Source organism: Grus americana, chromosome 5 (genome assembly GCF_028858705.1).
Source record: "Grus americana isolate bGruAme1 chromosome 5, bGruAme1.mat, whole genome shotgun sequence".
NCBI classification, from domain to species: domain Eukaryota; kingdom Metazoa; phylum Chordata; class Aves; order Gruiformes; family Gruidae; genus Grus; species Grus americana.
The window spans coordinates 29,828,749-29,852,404 of record NC_072856.1 but is presented as its reverse complement, the minus strand read 5'-3'; the positions used below and the strand labels follow the sequence as shown (position 1 = coordinate 29,852,404).

The following is a 23,656-nucleotide window of genomic DNA, read 5'->3' as shown; positions in this document are numbered from 1 at the left end:
AGCAACATTATTTGCTAGCTAAAAAGATGTACATTCAAACTCATTTCTCGTTCCTAATTTACCTAGTTGAAAATCTCTTAGGCTTTATTTCAGTATAAAGTAACTTCTCCCTGTTGTATTTACCTGCGATCATACTACATATTTTTGCTTTGCCTTCTCTCATTTGCCATACTGGCAGTGACAATGCTTTATACCAAGTATAACATTTTTCACCCCTGTCTTAATATATTTCTCTACTTCTTTCTCCTCCTCACCCCTCTTTTTTAATGATTTCACAATCCTAATGTTTTGTTTTGTGGAAAAACCTAAGGTATTGCCTTTAGAAGGCCATGGACAATTGGACTGTAAAGTCAAGTGCCCTTTTCATCTAAGTGTAACATGAAAGGAAATGGTGACTGAGGTAATGGAGAAACTAAAACCAAAGAAGAACACAGTAGCACAATCCAGGCTTGTACTTACTAATTAGCCACATTAATTTATTGATGTTACCTTGCCTCTTTTTTTCCATGACTCTTTCTTACAAAGTTGATGACAAAGTTGTTTGTAAAAATGAAATAATGTAATTTATTTTTGCAATCAGTCTAACATTGCTGTTGTTCTTTAACAACAGTTTTATAATAATATGAAAAACATGACAGTATCAAAGCCCTAATGTGTCGTAAGCAGTTACAGTCATTTGCACAACTATTTTTACAGAACTTTTTTGTGGAGGTCTGCTGGCACGAAGATAGACAGTATGTAGTTTTGCTTTTTGAGGCAGAACTTAAAATCACACTTCATCCAGACCATGTAAGAAATAGTGGTTTGGAGTCAAATCTCAATGTCAAAAAGATATTCAGATGTAATTAGCATTATGGTTTTAAGCTGCCTGAAATATTAGTTTGATGTAAGATTTTTAACCCATCTGTTGTCTTTAGATTATGGATATAGTCTAAAAGCTACAGACAGTTAATTCTGAGTTTATCCTTCTATTTCATATCCTGTTCATCTATACTTTCCTCCTTCCTTTGCCCCCAATGACTGCTGCAAAGACTGCAATGTCTTTCAATTTGAGGCCTGCAGTTCTCTCTTTGTGTGCATAGCCTTTTCCAGCTGTCCCAGTTTGGGTAATGCCTGAGTCAAAATACTGCCGTATTGTTCAGCTGAAATAATGGTGCCTCTTGTCTTGTAAGATAGGTCTAGAAACATCTCAGTCATACTAAACAGGTGCTGGGCTTTCTAAAGTGAAATAGTGATTAAAAAAAAAAATTCAGTCTTTACACTGTTCCAAACTTATGAAAGCTACTTCATGTTGTACATACTAGTGGTGTATATTTTTGTTATAGTTGACATGGTCCAATGTATATTCTTTGGCACTTTGGACATTCACTATGCTTCCACAAAAAGTGTTTGCTTTAACATAGTGTTGTCTTCAGGTTTTGGAAAGTTCAAAAACTGTTATTTTATTCAGAAGTACCTCACTGCTCTTTCAAAAGCATTTCTTAAGCTTGTAGAAAATTAGCCTTAGAGGAAAAGTTTGCTTCAGGATATGCAGTATTTTGTAGTGATGTTCCACCAAAAAAAAAAAAACCACCAAACCCCAAAAGGATAGCGCTGTTTACATACCCTAAGGTTTTTTATCAGGCAAAGATGGCTGCAGTTTCCTTGCCCCACCTTGGGTTTCAGAGAGGGACATAGCTGATGGTGCTGTTTGTCGTATCTAAGAAGGGATGCTGTCTGCTTTTGTTACAGACTCCTTACTACAAGGTCACATGAAAAACAAGGTGAAGCGAGGTGTAAGGATTTTTTCTTTCTGATTTCCTTTGAATCATCTGGATCATTATCTGTCCAACAATAGCTTCCAAATTTTGATATATCTTACATTTTGTATCTGATATTTGACTGCCTGAACTCTTCCTAACTCAGGTTATCTTTGCTCTTAAAGTTCTTGTTTGACCTTGGTATGGTTAAAATCTGCTGTCAGGGATACCCTATTTCTTGACATAGGTTGTAAAGCGATGGGCTAATGCAGGGCAGCCATCTCCGCAGCCTCGCAGGAGGAGGGTAGGTTATGCTGTGCTTGTTAGCACGGTCTTCAGCTGCTACCCAGTAAGAAGATTAAGTTCTTATGCAAATCTCTTAAAGGCAGTTTATGCTGAAGGGAGGTGAAGTTCTTCAGTCATGAACTATCCCAGAAGCATCAGAGTAGTTTGGATTTAACACACAAAGCGTTCTGTGGGACTCTTAGAGGCCTCGTGAATTATTTATATTTTGTAATACCACCATTGAATTTGTCTCCCATCGCAGAGGCAGGAGGTCGTTGTTTAGAACCTTGCTGTGTGCAATTTGAACTCTCGATTCTGGCAGTGTGAAAGCTTTTGCTCGGTTTGGGGGAGAAATAAGGTTGTTTTCCAGGCCTCTGCCAGCCGTGGCTCAGGTGGGTGGTGGGTCAGAGACAGGGACTGTTCAAATGCTGACGGAGCAGGTGAGAGGGTGATGTGCCAGTAACGGTAATATAAACACATTGTCAGTATGGCTCCCTGCCTGCTTCCCTTTTCCTTTGAATTGCTTTGAATTTGAGCAATAGTTGGAGTACGTGAAGAACTGTTTCTTGTGTATGCTAATTTTAGTCCTATCTTCAGTTTATGCAGTCTTTTTAATGTTGCATGTATGGCCCATGTTGTCAGCTCTTACAAATTTGGAATTTTATCAGCACTTAAACATATGGTTTTATAAGGCTTCCTTTTTTAGAAACTGTTTACATTTTTTCTTAAACATATATGGTTGCCAAACATAGGGGTTCATTAGGTCTTAAACTTTTTTCAATCTCATTTGAGTCTTTCTAAAAGCAGATATGTAATGGGGAGCTCTCAAGGGACAATCTAGGTGTGAGCTAGAGCTACTGTTAATGGTTTTTTCTCTCCTTTCCTGCAGGTTCATGTGTTCTCAGTTACCAAACCAGGTATTGAAGAGCATCAGTATCATCGACAGCCCTGGCATTCTCTCTGGAGAGAAGCAGCGTATCAGCAGAGGTGAGTTGCAGGGCTGGAAAACAACCAAGTTCACTATTTTGCTGTACTGGACAAGTCTTCATCATCCTAATCTGTTGGGAGCCTGTTTTAGTGGTTTTGAGTGGTGGTGTCCCCCGCACTTTCTCACTACAAGGCCTATTAAACCCGCATTTTAAGGTTGGAAGTAGAGTTTGGATTTTTTTCCTCAAACTGATGTGGTTGGGACTTCCATCACCCTGCTGCTATGGCTGCAAATGTCTATGGTTGCATGGTCTGTTGACTAATTAGTGTTTTGACACTCCTGAGGAAAAAAAAAAAGCCTTATTTCCATCATTTAATTGCTTTCCACAAAGTGATGATAAATAGACTCTCATATATACTAATGAAGTTCATAAATGAAGAAATGTTTCATAATAGCTATAGTTCTTCAAGCTGGGCATGTTTAAAAACTGAGGGGTTTGGGCTATAAATAAGGTGCTTTTATTGTAGGCACAGCTGCTAGTGTTGCTGCTTAAGGTTGCTCAGTCATGCCACAATATAATTTTCAGTCAAAAGAGCTAAGGTAGCAAGAGGAAGAGGGAATGAGAATTTTATTAATAAAATGAAAATTCAGTGAAGAACTGAACCCTATTTTTAATGTGCTCTTTAAGAAATTAGCCTGTCTCTGAGAAACTATTAAAACAAAACAGCATGATGTAAATAACTTTGTTTCCTTCAGCTGCACTTAAGTGCATGTCAGAGGTTTCTGTGGAGTTGCAAATGGTAGTAATCCAGGATGTGGCTTATGCTGCCCTCTGTTTTCACACCTTTGCTTAAGAAATGGAAACTTGTGTTTTTGTGTCTGGGGAACTAATCAGGTCTTTAATATAGCACACCTGGGATTTTCTGAGGAAATCCTGGAATGAGCACAATATATGGCAGCTGTGCAACCATAGTCTTGTCTTTACATTGCACTGACAGAATAGGAGACTGTTTGCTTAGTAAACTGGTTTACTAGATATTTCTGGATTCTTTGTTCGGTGTCTGAATGTGGTTTTTGTCCTATTTATTGCTCATATAGTCATGTAAAGCATTTATCATGGGGAGAGCCATGCTTTCCTAAATGTGATGTATTGCTGAAATAGCAGAGTTGAACAGCAATGAGTGCTCTACATCTGTGCAAGCAAAGGCTTGAATGTTGCCAAACCAGATGAGTAAAATACTGCAAGGTGACGCTGTTACTTCTAGGCAGAAGTGACAAAGTGTATAACTAATCATCTTTAATCTTCTCATAAGATGTCCACAAAATATTAAGTCTCACTTTAGAGTCTGATAAAATCAAAGATGATCTTAAATCTTCTAATTATGCTTCTCTGTTTTGGATTCCAGCTCCCTCTCTCCTCCACCAAGAAAAACTAGGCTCATCTTTCTCCTCTCTGCTTCCTAATCAAGGGAAAATGATGCTTGGCAGCATTCATGTATCTGCTGCCACTTCCCTGACAGTATGGAAGTGAACATGAAATAAGCAGAAAACTAGAGCATCATATTAATAAGCCACTGAAAAAGTGAGCAATTATGTGACAAAATTCAACAGCATTAGGGATTGCTGTGGAAGTCCCAGACTTCATGTGTGGGACGGAGTTCTCTCACTTCAGGTTATGTTTCACTGGTAGTCCTGCATTGCTTAAAGGACCATGGCTCTTCACTGCCACCTGGAATTGCTGTTGTAACTTAACAAAACATACAACTGTTGTTCCTTTATTGTTCAGAAACTCTGTTTCTTGATGGTATGTGCTTTATCTATTGTTTTTATGGCCTAGATGGCCTGCCCTTTGATATGGTAGACTTTCAGCTAAGTTGAGAGTGCTCAGTCATAACCTCAAACTCTTACCTGTTTCATGGGCTTTAACTTGATTAGCTTGCATTTCATGAATTTTTTTTGAATGTGTTAAGGATTGTCTTGAATATGTAACTTGGCGTAGTTCTTTTATCACAAATACGGTTCTCCTGTATGCTGTTTAGCTTTAACCAGTGTGGTTGTACCGTAAATAAGGTTTTGGGAGTCAGCTTTAGAGCGTTGTTCTCTGTGCCCCAGGCTTGCAGGGCAACTGCTGCCAAGTTTTAAGGTTTCATATACTTAAGCATCAACATACATGAAGTACGGACCGCTGTATGGAGCTGTTGCATGCACCTATTGCATGCTGTTATGATTAGGCAATACTGCACTCACCCGTGTCTGAAATATTGCATAGTCAAATACACCTCCTGTGTATGACTTTTGGGCTGCTTATACAGTTTCCATACAGGTGGTTTTGTGGAGTACAAGTGTGACTTGTTCTGTTGTGCTGCACACAGCATGGCTTGTCTGACCTGCTTCCTGAAGGAGTCAGACTGATTTCAACATATTTATGCTACAAGTCTAACTTAGCACGTTTTGAAGTTTGAGTTGCTTAGGTTACTTTTTAAATCATTGTGTGCGAATGTAAGCAGGATTCTACAAGATGTTTTCTGCTCTCCCTAAATCTGTCTCTGTCAGAGAACGTTCCGTTTGTACACCTTGAGACCAACAGAGGTTTTTTTCCTACAAAATGTGTGTTGCTACCCTTAAACTCACTGGCTGCTTGTCACTGAAGTAAGGCTACAGTTGGTGTGCTTTGCTATGGGAACTGCTACTTCTTTTTGCTGTGAAGGTGATTACAGACTTAAACGTAGAGATGCTTTTTTGTGCTTGCCAGGAAAGCTCTAAATATACAGGGTGACTCTTAAGAATTTCTTTTCTGACAGTTTTGCAGTCTTATATTTCGAAATTTTATAGTTCAGCAAATTTTTTAAGCTTTCAGTTTTGCTTTTTCTCAAACTTTTCTTATGAATCGTGCTGGCATTTTCTAAATAATAAATACAAGATGAGATTTTTCATAATCCAGTAATGGAATGTGACATTTAATAACACCTGATAAGTATTCTTAGATGCTTTCTATTCTGTACATTATTTGTGTCTGTTCATCTGTGAGTTTTTTTAATTGCCTTTCTAGAAGCAGCTTAGCTTGTTTCTTACATTGGTGAGCCGCAACTTTTCTTATTGGTGATGTTTTAATATGGACCTCAGTGTAAAACCTGTAATCTTTGCTGTTGGTGGCTTTTTCCATTTTACTATGAGCAGTTGCTTAACTATTTATCTATGAATGGACGCAACACCTGCGTAATGATAAAATTGGACAGGTATCACTAGGAGTAAGGTGAAGCCTTCTGAGACCAACAAAGCAATCAAATGTTAACTTTCAGTTTTAAAATGCAGGAAAACAGTAAAGGGACTATGTAAAAATGCAGGATATGCACTACTTCCCAGCATGTTTTATTTATAACTCTGGAAAGCATCCAGGGCATGGATGAAGGAGCTGATCGCTTTCTTCAGGGGTCAAAAATACAGAGTGTATTCAAAGCTGTCTCTCTTGACACACTTTTCCCACCCTGTTGTCAGCAGGAGGATGTGTCAGAAGTTTCCTGCCTGTCAGTTCAGGGTCTGCACGAGTGGCTGGAGGAGAATGTGCAGATGTGTGCCAGCATTGTCCCCGGTCAGACAATGCCCGTCCCTGTGCTGCTTCTGCAGCATCACTGGTGACATTCACAAAGCCCACGTCAGGCAGAAATGTGCGTATGGTCTGCAAGATTTGGAAGGAGCAATGAGTGTAAGGAGAGGAGGAAGGAGAAGCAACGTCTGGCAGGGTGTGGGGAGGAACTGTTTTTAGAAGGGGTGTTGGCGGGGGGGGGGGGAGTTGCTTCATGATTGAGTGGTGTGAAGGCAAGGGTTTCAAGAAGTATGGGGAAAGAGCAGAGAGGAAAATGGAGGATATTGGTTAGCTTGCATTTTTAGAACTGGAGTTACTTAAATACAGGTAACTTTCTCAGTTCAGTCCGGCTTGTGAAAATGTAGTCATGGATTAAGTGTGGTGATGCAATAGTTGCAGCATTGTCAGGCTTTCCCTTGCAGTGAGACGCTGTACATTCTCCTTGGGATTAGTCAGCAACAGGAGTGCATTAAGAGTGTTGTCCAGGGGTGCGGGATTGAGACAGGCTTTCATTAACATAACTGGAAACTTCCACCCCGGACAGCAAAGAGCCCATCTTTCCACATGGGACTGAGCTCCATTGGAAAGAGTGGGACAGGTTAGATGCTCACCTGTGGCAAAGCATTAGAAGAACAGCAGATTGGGGAGGGTGAGGGAGAAGGCTGCTCTTGTCTGCATCCAAACTGTGTGTTGTAGCCTTGGTTGTGTGGTACCTAGACAGCAATGGCAGGTGGGATCTCTCCAGCACTTTGCCCACCCCGATTCATCTGGTAAATGGGTATTGTCCTCTGAGCTTGGAGGCTCCTCACTGCAGCATCCATCTGAGAGGCACCTCTCTTCTGCTTGTGCCAGTAGCACCAGTCCCAGGGGTGGAAGAACTGGACATGCTGCCTGTCTCTGCTTGCAGAGGATGGGTGGAGCCCATCAAGCCTCTCTAATTGTTTCCTCAATTGCGAAAGCTTTGGGAGGTGGTATTAGGGCAAGTTGGAAATGATTTACCTTGGGCCCAGAAGGGAAAGCTTACTGTCTGTTTCAATCTTTAGTACTAACTGGCACAGAAAATTGTCCCGTGCTCATACTGCATGATTGCACAACTGTATCTTTGAGTATGGCTGGTGGCTGTCATGCGTGGGGCTGGTACTTTGCCCTGTGCCAGTGACACGAGAGCTCATGATCATTCCTGTCATCGGTGTTTCCAGGGCTGGTTATCACGTGCAGTCTCTTTCCAACTTTTTCATCATCCTCATTGTTCTGTTTTATTGTCCTCTGGTCTCTGCTCTGCCTGTTGCTGATGCCCAATAGTTATGTCTCTGTTGGAGGCTCGGGACAAGCTCTTGCAGTGCTGCTGGTGGATCGCTGCTTCCCTCTGCCCCTTGGCTGGGTACAACCGTGACTTGTGACTTTCTAATAGGCCTTTGCAAGTAGATGTTGTACCTGGTGAGACACAGATCTTCAGGCTGGATATAATTGCTGGCATCAGTCACTGGAACAAACCTTTGAAAAAATAGTAACAATAGAGCAGCAAGAGGCTCAGAAGTGTCAACACCAAATTTTTTTTTGGTCAGGTGTTCCAAACTGCTCAGTGTTGACTTAGTACTGTTCAGCTTTAAAGGCCCTAACCCATGCATGTGTACCATATGTGACAGGATCCTAAATGCATTGTGTCTTGCTGCTGTCCTGTGTTTCCATTAAAGATCTCTGCTTTGACTAATGGAATGGATCTGCATTTTGTTCCCTGTGGGGACAGGGTGGAGAAATCTTGAAATCAACCGTGTGAAACCCTTGGCTGAAATATTTAACCATGTATTACTTCTCTGCAGTTCAGATATACTCTAACGTGTAACCACTGGATCTGTATATAAAATAGGTTCACTTCTAATGATAAAGTTTCATTAAAATCAATAGATTTTTTCAGATTTTTAATGAGACCTTTTTCTTACAATTGTCAACAAGCGGACTTTTCTTTCTCAAAGCAAATGCTTCATTAATGTTTAATTCATATCTAAAATAAATTTATTGCTAGTTAACGTACTTGCTGACTGTATAATTGTTTTTACAGTTCAAAAAATATCAAATGTGTGGTGGGAATTTAAATATTTATTTAACCAGCCTTATAAGTCGCCTTCTCCCATATCCATTTGTGGAAAACTTAATAGAATTTGACTTGCTTCATTTTGCAATTTTATGTATTTCATTTCAAGCAGATTTCCTTCTACATGAATGAAATCAGAACAGATTGTTGCGTAGTTCAGATTTGTGCACTGATGCAACTATGTTGTGATGTGCAAGTGACACAAGATCTGGTGTCTCCCTTTCTTTCCTGCTAAATTTTGGTAAAGATAAATTATTCATACTGGTTTTGATAAGATTGTTAGTGTAAAGTGAGAAGAGTTCTCTTCAAAATGTGTTTTGTGCAGCTCCCCTCCTTGCCCTCACCTTTCCTCTTGTGTTTAGCTCTTCAGGAACTGGTTACAGGAAAGAAAGTATGAAAGCACCAGAGCAGCATTATCTGGAAAGGGTTCAGATTTAGCATTCCTTACAAAGTACTTTTAATGGGAAAGGTTATGTTGACTTTTTTCTAGCCAGTTAAGGACTCTGACCTGCATCCTTTTGGATGCTAATAATACTTTTTAGCATAGCCGTCCCCTTTCAGTTTGATGTCTCTGGATTCTTAGTGAAGTTTTATGGTCTCTTTTTGGGGAAAGTGGGGGGGCAGGTAACTGGGGATACTTACTTACTGCTAACTAGCATTTCTGGATTTCATTTCATATGCTACTTGTCATTTTTTAAACAAAAGATTTAAGACTGAGTTCTTTCCCTGTGTTGCTAAACATGAACAAGTATGCTCGATGACAAATCTGAAGTTCACCATTTTTCCTATGACTTTCATGTATGTCTGCTTTTCTTGATGTTGGCCATAATCAGTTTGTACTGGAAAGCAAAAAAGCTGATTTGCTTTTGGGTTCCCTGTTAAAAACCAACAACTGGAAAGTATAGTGAATAATTACCTGACTGAACCAGCATTGTTTTAAGAAAAGCTAAGCAACTTTACAATGTACCCATGCCCTTTTATTTATACTCTTTAAAAGATGCTACGGAGAATGAGGAGTGGTGAAGAGTGTTTTTTCTTGTATCTGGACCAGGTGTATGGAGTTGTCTGTATAATGGGTTCATGTATGAGTAGTCTACATGGGATTTCTTTGTGGGATTGGAGGTTTAAAGGCTTATTTTACTCAGCTGAGAAATGACCAAAGACACCCTGGAGGGCTCACTGGTGGTAACTGAGCTTTCTTTGCTGTTGGTATTTGCTGTGGGGGGTAAAATTGTCAATTCTGTTTGGGTTACTTTACACCAGTCCTTGCATTTTGACTGCTTCCTCTTTTAGCTCTGGTTTCTTTGAGAGGAAGAGGTGGGGTGGGACGTTGGGTCCCAGCTCATACCTTGCTGTTCCCTACTCAAACAAGATGAGTCACATCCATGTCAAGCCTAATGCCACACCACTAGTGGTGACTCTCTGCGGATTAAATGTGTCACGTCTGAATAAGGAGCTCCTGAATGCTGTTTGTTGTGTGGACTAGGCTACCAGCTGCGTTTAAAAAGCATTCACACAGGTGTTAAGAATAGGCTTTCCTTCAGAATGTCAAAAAGCTTGTTTCAGCTGATCAGAAAGGTCACTGCTGGTTGTGTTCTGTAACCTGTCATGTCCCCAAAGCCATCAGCAGCACGGGCACATTACTTGTAAATTGGATCTCTGTTTGCTGTGGTAGAAATAACTGCAAGTGTTGCAATGCAAGGAAAGATGAGTTCAGAAATGGGTGTAAAATCCAAATATTTTTGATTGCTGACTTATGCTGGAGTGCTGCACGTGCGCTGTTTTCCTTGTACAGACAGGCAGTGCCACCCAAGTAGCCAGCATTAACAGTGATGAAGAGAACTTGTAGTAAGAGCCCCACAGAGCTGCTTAGCGTGGGTGCTCTGCTGGAGCCAGAGCTCCTGGAAAGAGGCAAACATGGGTGTGAGATAGCTAAGGAAATGTAGGATACAGTTGTCCTGATCTCATTGTCCACAGACACTCTCCTCCAGGTGGTCCATCTCCTCTTTTCCCCCAGGTAGATGGTATGATCCCCTTGTCTTCCATCCCCAGCCCTATCTTCCCTGAGACTCGCTTTTCTGAACAGTGGGACTGTAATAGTGCGTTCTTCCTTCAGGCTATGACTTCTGCCAAGTTCTCCAGTGGTTTGCTGAGAGGGTCGACCGCATCATCCTCCTTTTTGATGCCCATAAGCTGGATATATCTGATGAGTTTTCAGAGGCTATTAAATCATTCCGGGGACAGGATGACAAGATTCGAGTGGTGCTTAATAAGGCCGACCAAGTGGACACACAGCAGTTGATGAGGGTCTACGGTGCGCTCATGTGGTCCCTGGGAAAGGTGATCAACACTCCAGAGGTGCTGCGGGTCTACATTGGCTCCTTCTGGGCCCACCCTCTCCGAAACACAGAGAATCGAAGACTCTTTGAAGCTGAGGCACAGGATCTTTTCAAGGATATCCAGAGTCTCCCACAGAAGGCTGCTGTGCGGAAGCTCAATGATCTCATTAAGAGGGCGAGACTTGCAAAGGTAAGAAAAGATAAAAAAATAAATTAATTGAATGAGCAGTCTCTTCTGTCTCTTTGTGTGTCCTTTCTCACCCTTCCCAATCTTTTTCAACATATAAACTGCGTGTATTTCAGCAAATGGATTGAATTGTCAGTTTTTCAGGAAGAGGTAGCCATCCAGGATATAGAAGCAAGTAGGAGGAGATAGACACTTGTACTGGGATGACTCCTTAACGTTAGAGAAAGGATTTGATGCTTTTTAAGCTATTAAAACTATTATTTGCTTGGTATGGAAGGGAATTTTCTTTTACGCTGTGCAGCAAGGTAATCTTAATGCTACTTTTTGGAGATAAACCACTTTTCTCTGCGTATCAGCTGTTGTTAAAAACACTTTGAAAAAAGAAAACAGAGGGCAAAAAACCACAACCAAAACTATTCACATGCAACCTTCCGTATGCTTTTTTGCATATAAATGCCTTAATGCATACTGTCAATCAGCTGTTATGGAAAAACACTTGGAACACAAGACTGATTAAAAGCCTCGCTCTTGCTAAAGCACAGATACTGATGAATTGGAGAGGTGCTTGTGCATTAGATTGAAACTGTTGAGCCTCTCTGACTATATCTTCTTCATCCCCGGAAATACTTGGGTGATACAGACTCTGTGTTGTCATATCCAGAAAAACCCATCTGTTGCTATCCAGGAACATGAGTTATGTGCCCCTGGTCACCGTTCCCCTTGGTTTTGGCCCTGGAGGAGTACATGCATTGTGTGCAACTTACGGTCACTAACTAGCGTGTGTGGGCAGGCTGCATGTGACAACACTGTGGTTGTCCGCAGCTGACTTTAAAACCTGTTTAATTTTTTTGATAGGTCTCTAGTTATCTTTCAATGACTGAATATCACTTTAAAGCTTTGTGAATTATCACCAAGTTTTAATTACCTGTTTGTAAAACCTTCTCGTTATGTTTTACACTAATCTTCAGACTCCTCAACAACACTAGCTTCATCTGTCCTTTTCTCACAGCCTGACTAGAATAAGCTATCTGAAATATCTTTGCCTGTTTCTCTAATTCTGCAGTGAGTTTCTTTTAATGCAGCATGGCAGCTGCTGTTAGAATAATAGTTAAAAGCACTGCTGAGTTTCTTCTTGTTTTGAAAAGCTCAAGAACAAAATGAAAATTGGTGATTCAAGAATTATGATTTTGTCATTTGGAAAACTGGAAAAGAAGGAAAACTAACCTCAGAATACTTGGGGAGAAAGCTGGTGGTACCAGACAGAAATTCTAATTTTCAAGTATGTTGGCACTTCCTATGCAGTTATCAGACAATGTGAGCTGAGTTAATGCAGTTGTCCTGGAACTTATTTTCATGTGGACTTCTAAGCAAAAATGAAAAGGACTTGCACTTACATTGCTATAAGAATAGTTGTGTGGGGATGTATACTGCTTCCTATGTTGGCTTAATTAACTCTCTGAGTATAATGATACATGTAAAGATTTTTTTGTGGCCTGAGCTTTAGGGCACCCCATAGCACTTGCTTCTTTCAAAATTCCATTTAAAATTATGTTCCCGATGATGTGTTAAAAGTTGCTATAATCTCAATCTATTTTGTGGACACTTGGCAGCTTTTTGTTTTCATTCATTACAATTGTTTTGGGAGTGGAAGAGTCAGATGGATCCATTTTTTGGTGTTTCTATGTAATGTAAAATAAAAATGGATAAAGATGAATGCAAAATACAATGTTCATAGGTCATGCTAATTAGACAGCTATGGAAAAGGAATAAACTATTTATCTGCAGGAAAGCAGATAAATAGTCATCTGTGTCATCTTTCTATCTTCCAAACTGAACTTAAAGTACTGACACTCAAAAAATCATTTCTTACAGTATTGCTTGGTATTTTTTGGTCCTGCTTCTCAATATCTTCTAAAGAATGCACAATAACCAAAACCAAACTGTTAACTTGCTGTCAAATTTTGAGTGTTAGTTTTTCCTTTTTTAAATCCTATGACTCACTATTCCACTTTGAAAATGGGAACTCTTATCTATAAGAAACACATGTGCCTACTTGCAGACCTTAGACCACTTAGCATACACATGTGAAACTGTTTAGTGCTTGTGAACTATAAACATACTTTACTGGTTTTGCCAGAAGTATTGTTTTAAACATAGATCCATAAAATTACTTACAATTACTTATAAATTCTCTTAAAAATATCCTTGTTGAATCTCTTATGTTGTTCTGGAGAAATACTCATGTCTGCCTCATTAGAAAATGCCATGGGTTTATGCAGAAACCCTGCTTCTTTATGCTGTTTTTTTCTCCTCTGTAGAAACTTAAATTTATCTGCAATTAAAATTCATCACTCTTTCTAGGTATCAGGAAGTGATGTCGAATGTATATTTTTGTCCATTTTTGTTGTTCTGTTAACAGTCAAATGTGAAAGCTGGGATCTTAAGACACACAAAGAAAAACTGGTTACACCATTTTTCTTTAAAAAGAGAAAATGTTTTCAGTAAGCCTTCTAAATGAGTAAGGAAAGGAATGGGAGAGCACTTTCCCTGTACAGATTGTGTTAGGTTTGTACAGAATAAGGCACATTCTGTGGTGTTTTGGTAGATATTAATTATATTTACACCATGTCTATGTAATCACTTTTTTCTACTGATCTGTCTTCACCAAGTCATCAAAATTTCAGCTTTTTAATGTTCAGTGGTTTGATAGACATTCTTATTTTTTTGACGGTTTTTCTGTGTGTGTGTGAAAACTGTTAACTGCTGTTTTGGGAACAGCTACTTCCTTATTTTAATGAAGAAAGGCCTGAATTCTGTAAACACTTAGCCTGTTGTGGTGGTCCTTTGACCTTCAGTGGTCCTGGCCAGGTTAAAGCTTAAGAAAGCAGTTTAATTACTTGAAGTTGATAGATGCACATGGTGTCTAAAAGAAGCCGGCCCTTGCGCTTCCCTGTTGTGTGCAGCACAAATATCTGTGTCCACGCAATGACCTGGACAAGTGAACTCACCTCAGTTAAGAAGTGCAACCACCGTTTCTGTCCTGGACCAGATCACTCTCTGTGTGGCCATGCAGATCCTTTCGGTGGTGGGAGGGTGGTAAGGGGAAGAGATGAATGGCTTGGGGGTAAGGGTGGGCAGGAAGGATGTTTTGATGGCAGTGCTGGATTATCATGATCACGGCACATGGGAAACTTGAAGAGCTCTGCAAGTATTAATGTGGGTTTGGACTTGTCCTAAATTAATGTCTCTCTTTATGTGCTGGAATGGCTCTACTCTTCTGCCTAAGGCTTTGCAAGGCAGCGATGGCATGCCGTTGTTAACGGCACACTGACTGCTCTGTCATCTTCTTGTGGCTGCATAAATATAGGCTGTAGGTACTGACTTTTCTGGGAGAAAACAGGTAGGAATGCAGTGTCACTTCAATTAGATAGCCCTGCCACTGAGCATACTTGGATTACTCGAGGCATTGTCCCGTTGCTTCCCACAATAATTGTCAAGGCAAATGAAGTAACAAATCTCTGCCACTGAGTCAGATGGACTAGTATGGCTGGCGCTCTGCGTGTGATCCATGCATGTAGTGTCAGGATGTGGTTTTGGGGCCTTGCTTCTGCTCTCGCTGTTGGTACTGATAGAATGCTGTTCCATGCTTCTTCCTAAACTGCAGGTATACATCTGTGTTTCTTTTAAATGTGTTTGCTTTCTCTCTGCCCCTCAAAGGAATGCTGAAAGCAGCTGAATCTGGTTGATAACTGTTCATATAAACATGAAGTTCCAGAAACAATTACTGATAATATTTTATCCTTGAGCTTACTAAGGGAAACATTATTTCTGTTTCTTTTTTATTACTTGAGTGAAGAATGCTAATGCTAAGTGTAGAAAAGCAGTAGTATTGATTTCAGTTTTGCTGCTTCTTAGGTTCATGCTTATATAATCAGCTATCTGAAAAAAGAAATGCCCTCTGTATTTGGAAAAGAGAACAAGAAGAAGGAACTGATCAGCAGATTACCAGAGATCTACATCCAGCTGCAAAGGGAATACCATATCTCAGCAGGGGACTTCCCTGAAGTCAAGAAAATGCAGGTAAGATGATAGATTATAGTTCCTCTGAAATAACACTGACTTTCCAACAGGATTGCTGAATTGGAAAAGGCAGGACAGAACATCTCAGCATTATAGTTCAAGGTCTTCAGCAATAGAGCAGCTGAAATGACAATCAATCATATGTCTGTTATGGGGATAGCATGATGCGGAAGCAGTGCAGGCAAAAAAAAAATTGATAACTTAATGTGCATCCACTGATACAGGACTATAGAAATTGCCATAAGGAATCAGACTTGTCCTTTTTGTCAATATTTGGTCCCTCATGGCAAACAGTACTAAAGGCTTTGTGCAAATAAAATGGCACTGGGAAACTTATGGGTTAAGGTGGTTCTTGTTTTCTGTCCAAAATGTGGGAATTTCTGATAGCATTACAAAAGCGGTGTATACTTACATAGGTGAAGATGTACTTAGTTGCATATTATTCATTTTTACTCTAAGCTCTTCTTGCTATTACCAATACTGTTTGCCAGTGAGTAACAAAGGGAATGTGTTACCTGAAAAGTCTGACTTAAAACCTATCTCTCCTGAAAATTGTGCTTTTCAGTTTTTTCCTGTCCTTTTGAGCTTGTATTCTATGAAGAAGAGACAGAAGTTCTCGATTTATACTCTTGTTGTTAACTTTTGTCTCTTGTTCTTCTTTTGAACTTTATGCAATCTTACTACTTTCTGTCTCTTTCCTTTTTATTTCTGTCCTTTCTGATTTGAGGTGAGATTGTTTAGAAACAGAGAATCCTAGGGAAGAACAGCTGACGTTGTGTTACCAATGCTTTTCAACTTATTCCTCAAGCAACTTTTGGATCTTGGATCATAGCCTTCTTAAATGGCCTTGGAAGATAATTCAGCTTGGAAGCTGAAGAACATGACATCAGGAGCCTGCAGTTTGGTCTGACCATGGGCTAGTCATGGAGTGTGGGGAATGTTTTCCAGATTGACACTTGCATATCGTTCCGACAATTTATGTGGTACATTTGCACTGCTCATCATAGTGATGACCAGCTGATTAACCGATCTATAGGGATGCATGGGTTTCTTTTATGAACTAAAGTACTTAACATGGGAATCAATTATTGGCATGAGACAGTAAATTGTAGATGAAGCACAAGATCTATTTCAGCTAGGTTTTTGCAGGCAGGATTGTTGGAAGGGTTTCATGAGTTAGGCTTTAAAAGGGAGTTCTGTGGAAGAAGTTGACTCTTTCTTACCTTGCCAATTTTCTTGGTGATGGGGAATGAGAGAATGAGAGGTGATCACTTGTCAGTTTGGATATTGAAACAAAATTTTGAATGGAACTTTATAAAATTCCTAGTGTGTGTCACTAAGCCTCAGCAGCAGATGGCAGCAAACATATGCATGAGAGATCAATCACCTCTATAATGAGGAGCAAGATTGTGAAAGAACAAAATTGTGCCAAAACAGCAGATTTGACCTGTGCTTTCTAAGATAAATTGCATATTGTAAACTTATACTGATCAGTTGCCGTAAATCAGGTGATTGTGTATAAATGTCACCTGAACAAGAGTGATAGTTGTTAGTTGGTGGTTTTCCTCTAAGAAATCCAAAGTTCTGTGTGCATGGGCAAAGCCGCTCGCCTGTGCTTCAGGTTTCTTGGGTTCATATTGTCACAGTTCTGATACACACAGGAGCAGCTCCCTGAGATAGATGTGACTTGTCAAAGTGGTTTAACACAATTTTGAGAGGGGGGATTGGGGTGTTTTGTTTGGGTTTTTTTAAGTTTCCACCATAACTCTCTTCCTGGCTAGCATTTTGCATGTAGAAATCATTCAATGATCGCCTAAAGCAGTTTTTAATTTTTCAATGCTCTGGTGTAAAACATGCTTGGGCTTTTGTGTTGGAATAGCACATATCACCTAGGTAAACATCTTATTGAGGGTAGTAGGAGTTTATGTACAAGATGAAAACTTTGCAGGGACCATATGACTTCATGAGTTCTCGTAGCACCTGTGTAAAAACACTGCTGCTGTTAAGCTAACTCAGTTTTTCCTTATTGGTAGAGGACACTTCTTCATGTCCTAACCCTAAACAAGAAGTTTAACCTATAAAATCAGATCAGTCCTGCAAACTCTTGGATTTATTTTTAACTTAAACACTTGCATTAAGTGCTAGCAGGGCATACTTCCATACTTTCTTTGATGTTTGGAAGAAAATCACCAAATGGTAAGTTGTTAGGTAATGTTCATCAGCTGCCATGTGTTTATGCATTGCCACTTTGAAAATTGTATTGTAAATGTAATTTAATAGACCGGTTCATACACTGCTGCAAAATTGTCATGGTGTATTTCATCAATATGTTAGATGTATGATACATATGTGTAAGCTTTGCTTCTCCTTCAAGAGGAGTTTCAGTTATGGAAACTGCTTCAGAAGATAACAGATTATTTTCATTGAAAGCCCATTCCTTAGCCTGTTTCAATGTATTGGAAGCTTTTCTAACTACTGTCACTGAAACCCTTGTCATTGGCAGGAGCTGTTGGAGACTTGTGACTTCACTAAATTTCACTCTTTGAAACCAAAGTTAATTGAAGCTGTGGATAACATGCTGGCCAACAAAATTGCCTCCCTGATGAGCCTGATCAGACAGGAAGAGAGCAATATGCCCACAGAGATGGTACATGGTGGAGCATTTGATGGCACCATGGCAGGACCTTTTGGCCACGGATATGGAGAAGGTGCTAAGGAAGGAGCTGATGAAGACGAATGGGTTGTTGCCAAAGATAAACCTGCTTATGATGAGATTTTCTATACTCTGTCACCAATCAATGGCAAAATATCTGGGATCAGTGCAAAGAAGGAGATGGTGACTTCTAAACTACCCAACAGCGTCTTGGGGAAGATCTGGAAACTTGCAGACTGTGATGGTGATGGGATGTTGGATGATGAGGAATTTGCGTTAGCAAAGCATCTTATCAAGATTAAACTGGATGGGTATGAACTGCCTGGCACACTACCTTCTCACCTGGTGCCACCATCTCACCGGAAACCTTTGCAGACAGTAGAGTGAAAAATACAAGGAGGAGAATGAGAATTTTGGAAATCTTCCAACAAATGTGTTGAAACCACCAAAATTTGAAATTAGGCTTAGCTCCTTAAACTTCACAGCACGTTTCACTCAAGTTACTGAAATTAGAGGCTTAGTAGCAGGGAAACATTCATGTAGTTGTCCCTGCTGACCTTCACTGAGACATGCTTATCACAAGTGCCTTGTATAGATCTATCATAATGTGTGATGGTAAGGTGAAAATGTTTTTGTAGTCCTGCTTCCATGTCTTGCTACCTTTACAACCATAAAGCAGAAAAGACCGTGTATAAAAGTCATTGGCAGTCACCAAACCTAAATACTTTTATCTACCATAAGTTTCTCCAAACTATTTAAAATTAGTACAAGGAAGCTCTAAATGTTAAATTCACCTGCCTATGCAAGGAACATTTTCTATGCTAAAAACAAACTTTACGCGTCAAGTGAATGTCAGCATCTCTATAGTTTAAGAAAAGGCAGATATAAAAGGAAATTTTATTTTTGTTCTTTTTTCTTTATTTAATTTGGAGGTAGAAAAAGAGAAGAGTAATGGAGAGAGAGTCTAAGTGCTCAGAATATGAGCAGACTTGTTTTAAAACTTCACTGACTATTGCTAAAGCTGCAAAATATTAAAATGATTCTTTCAATTTGTCATCACTGTCTCGTTATCTGAAGAACTGGTTCTTCAGTTTTATACAGCACTATATATGCAGTATTATTGTTAAAAGAACTCCGTTGTTCATTGGATTTGTAGTTTCTTTTCAGGCTTCTGTTTAGCTGCTCTGCAGACAATAAATCCCTGAACTGTTCGAAGTGACATCAGAATGTTTTCATAAACTAAAAAAAAAAACAAAAAAAAAAAAAACCACAAAACATTTCCATTGAAATAAAGTCTCATTTTCTGTTCAGAAAAGGTGCATTGCTCAAAGTCAGCCTCTTCAAAGCACATCAGATTGTCTTGGGAAATTTTTGTGCGTATTTAATTTCTACTTACAGGTAATTTTAGTTCTCTTTTTATATAAAATATTTTTGAGAAGTTTTTAACACTTTTGCCAACATGTAGCTGACAACCACAGAAGAGAGATTTGATTCCCCTGGTGGCAGGTTTGAAAGGTGGGGAGCCTAACAGAAATCTTTACATTGACTGTAATAAATGATAAACAGGTCCCTCCAAATATTATTCCTTTATTGAAAACAATCCATGAAAGGAATGGATGCTTAACAAACATTCATTTTTTTTTTTAACAACACAATCAAAGCTGAACTGCTTACAACTGATTTAAGTACCTTAAAAGAACATAAATTTTTGGCCCTGTGAACTTCAGTCTTTTGGGGAGGGCCAGTTCTTTTCTAAGACCAACCTTGGCAGTCAGTTTTGCTCTATGCATGTGAGCAAGAATTGACTTGTATGCCATTTGTAGTATGAAATACCCTACACATCAAAGGTACTGTAATTGCAAGCACTTTTTCTTTGAGTCTCAGTAAGTGGTAGCAGTAGTGCCTTCTGAGACAGAGCAAGCCAAATGGTGTTTTAGCATCCTTGCAGTAAGGGTGGGAAGGGAAGTAGTTTGGTATTGTCTCCCGCTTAAGATTTTAGTCACGCTTATGCGTTCAGATTTGTAGGTGACCTAAGAAGAAATTCAGCTTCTCTTTTCAAATCGTACATTTGTAGGTTGTCAGTCAGGTTTAATACTTCAGATCTTTCCAGACCTCTTGTCTTTCTGCATCTGTTCTATTCTGATGTGAAATTGCTGTGAACTTTGCCAGGGCTCTACCATGGGGAAAACAATGAAGCTATTTTAAGTAATGACAGAAGACGACCTTTACCTTGCCGGGCTTCTGGGCCTGTATCAAGGATATCCTGGCATAGTTAAATTGTTCTTGAGGACTTGCTTGCTTTTTTTAAATTCCTAAGTTTTTCTCTTATTCAAGCATACCAACTTTATTTCTGTTAGACCTAAATTAGTAGCCAAATTAGCCTTAGTGCATCTCTGTGCACTTTAGAGCTGTGAAACTTGACCAAGAGTCTACCTGTGTGACTGTACATCTGCAGAGTAACTGATTTTCTATGTAATGTTGGTTTTGACTGAACTGTAGTCTATAGCCATTGCAGGAGTTTTTTTTAAAAAAAAAAAACAAAAAAAAAAACCAGGCCGCAGAATTAGTAATATATGCTTGTTTGTGTGTAGTGTCTGCAGTCAGTAATGGATTCATACACTAATGACCAACCTGACTAGCTCAGTAAGGAAAGACATCTGGAGAAAGAAAGCAAGCTTGTGTATTGTGACTACTGCAGTGTGGGCAAAGCTAAGAGGATGTGGGAAGTTGCTGATCTTCCGACTTTCTGCCTTACCCTGCTCTTCAGCAGCACAGGGTTCCAGAGGTGGACCCACGTTTGAGTTGAGCTATGTGTAGCTTCCAGGGGTGATGCTCCAAACGCATTGGAGCCATGTGATCCCATGCCAGTAGAAATATACTCTTCCAGTGGGAGGAGCAGGATACTTTCTCAGTGATTTGATTTTATTTTTCTAGCTTTATTGGTAGTAAAATGGAGAACACAGCCTTTTCGTCAGTCTCTGTGACAGTGTGCTAACTTGGGTTTAGGGGAGACACATTGAAATGCATCATTTTGATAAAATATTTTGTCTAGGTGACGTTGAAATGTTTTGCTTTGTTTTCCTGTAGAATTTGGAAGGGGGATGTACAAAGCATGTATAGGAGTAGAGGTGGATTTTATCTGTTTATCTGGAGGAATAAGTTTCAGGATTGGCATGCAGAGCTACATGCATAAATGTTTTTGTAGATACGTGGTGCAGTGCACTAGTATCATACTTAATTGACAGGAGTAAAGTACACTTCATGTGGACTGCACAGCTAAACTTATACAGTAGGTTGCTGTTGCTCAGGGGAAGGGATCTCTTTTTCTCACTACCTCCTCGCATACCTGTGGATCTACTCCCTTTGCCTTGCTGGCTTTCTGGCTTGTCAGATCCTGCAAGCCCGTTCAGTTAAACCAGCCACACGTAACAGTTTGGATAATGTTCCGTGGAGTTGGTGAGTCCGTGTGTTAGGAGCATGAGAAGCAAGCAGGATTACCTTCTCGCGTGAAACTGTGCTCTAAGTAGTTATTGGGAACAGCAGTATGAGGTAACCTTTGGTGTTCAGTTTGATGTTACTGATCTCTGCTGAAGAAAGACCAAGATGTGGAATTTGTTAGCCATTTTATGCCTAGGATTTTGATTACGTTTGCTGTGAGACCATTCAAAACTGTTAATAATTCATCCTGTGAAATCAGTGCCCACTGGCGTGTGTAGTCTGCTGCCAAAAACCAAAGTAGAAACTGCTGCTTTTACTTCTTCTCCAACTACTCTGCAACACAGTTTTAATTCCCAACCCTAGTTCTGTTTCCACAGAAATTTATTAGAATTTTGTTGTAGATTAGAACAGAAAATGTTGGGCTACTGCTCATAACCACACTACAGGACAGCGAGAGCCTTTTAAAGCTGTGATAGCTTGAAAATGGTGAGTTTACAAAAATTTTTAAGTCAGGGAGAGGTCCCAGTAGTTAGTTGGAGGTGGTATGGATTTGTGTGGAACCTGGTCTCAAAGCGGCAGCATCTGGTCCCTGACTTTCAACAACATTATTCATCCCCAGTACTTGAAATGTGCCCTCTTTTTCTTCTCACTTCCCTTTGCAATGTGCGCTCACTTTGGTGGCTCTTATATTGTTGGAATTCAAGCAGAGTTTGAAGTGTATGGTTTGACGGGTATGTGTAACTTAGCACTGAGAGAATGGACATGAACTTTGTTTTCTACTTCACATGCCTAATATTTTTGTTAAATAGTGTGTTTTCACTTCAAAGGCCCTCTAATTTTTGAGGGAAGGCTTGATCTGTGCAGTGTGCTTCAGTTTATCGAACAAGGCAAACAAAGTTGTAAGTTCATTATTGTTGCACTTTTATTACACAATAAATTCCTTGCAGATACTGTAATATATTTTAATATGCTTTGTAATCATTTTTAGAAAGTGGTGATAAAAATTGCTGATTTAATAAACTAATATTGAACTACCTGAGACTTTCTTTTGTAAGATTCTTTCTGGAAGGTAATTGTTCAGTGACTTGAATTTTGTAATCCTGCTACTTAAGGCTCATAGGCTTGGTAGCTATTTGGCAAGCTGCTTATTTTCCCACCTCAGCTAATGTATCCATAATAGGTTATGACTATTTCTTTTCTGTGTCCTTGAACTTGTTGCTTAAGTTACTGTCCATGCCAAGGCTTGACTCCAGAATTAAATTTAAAAAGGAAAACAAACCTCTAGCACCTCTCCATAATTGGCTTTTTATAGCAGAATGTAATTTTGGAGTTTCTTCATGTCTAAGTGTAGGAACTTCTTAACCTCCAAGTGTGGAAGATAAATCAAAAACTTCCTGTGTGGATTGACAGCGTGACACTTGAGCTGAGAGGTACTTCTTTTAACTTCAGTGGGGGTACTAACCTTGAAATATAAGAGTAGATTAAATAGCAGTTTAGCAAAGAGTACTTTGATATGTTTGTCCCAAAAAAATCCAAGGACACTTTCCACACAGTGCTACCTACTACTTTAAAATAACCAGTTATATCAATAGAACATTCATTTTAATGTTGTGCTTAAATTAATTCCTCCTGCCCGTCTTGTATACACACAACTTGAAGCATTTATAAAGATACCTGTGCCACCAGGATGCTAGAGTTTAACCATTGCTCCTACTACTGTCAGATCTAAGTTGCTGCAGAGTTAAAGGGGTTTGTACGTAGCAGTGTTAGCAAGCTAGGCTGGCGTGCTCGTGGTGGTCATGCCGTGTGTCACGTGAAAGCATTTCACATGCAAACACTGTCTTGTGGGCATCCTTAAACTGTGAAGTATTTCTATTTATGCCTACTGTACCATTTTTTTTTCCAAACCTTGTTATTGGGTCCCATGTTTGGTGTATTTGTAAGGGCTTTGGAGCAGACCCTACTTTATTCTGAGCTTCTCTGATCCAAGACTATCATGCTGCAAGTACTAACTGTTAGTGCAGAGGACCTTTGAGAAAGCTTGTCCCTTGGGCTAGCCTGCCTGACTTGGGTAGGAAGGTCCAGGAGACAAGAGTTGACTTCCTTACCCTGCTTAGATGATGAACAAACACATCTGCTGAAGGTGCCTTCCTTCACTCAGGGTTCAGGCAATGAGCTATCTTCTGGAAATAAATGCCCAAACCCAACAAACACCTGCTGTGATCCAAACACAGTCAGGAGAAGGTGAACATGTTTTCCCACAATTATATTCAGAAGTGCTGTACCTATACAGCTTTTCTGACCTTTGAGGGAAAAATATCTTCTCTTGTGG

The 23,656-nt window shown here is 39.7% G+C and overlaps 1 protein-coding gene across 1 annotated transcript in view; it reads left to right on the top strand.

The window, feature by feature from the left end:
* Positions 1-22,360, top strand: part of EHD4 (EH domain containing 4) — a 32,286-nt gene extending 9,926 nt beyond the window's left edge. The window contains exons 3-6 of the mRNA XM_054827289.1: positions 2,914-3,011; positions 10,744-11,156; positions 15,069-15,233; positions 17,737-22,360. Of these exons, the coding sequence (XP_054683264.1) occupies positions 2,914-3,011; positions 10,744-11,156; positions 15,069-15,233; positions 17,737-18,273 (1,213 nt within the window). The 3' untranslated portion in view covers positions 18,274-22,360. The remainder of the gene's footprint in view (positions 1-2,913; positions 3,012-10,743; positions 11,157-15,068; positions 15,234-17,736) is intronic.
* Positions 22,361-23,656: the final 1,296 nt, after the last annotated feature.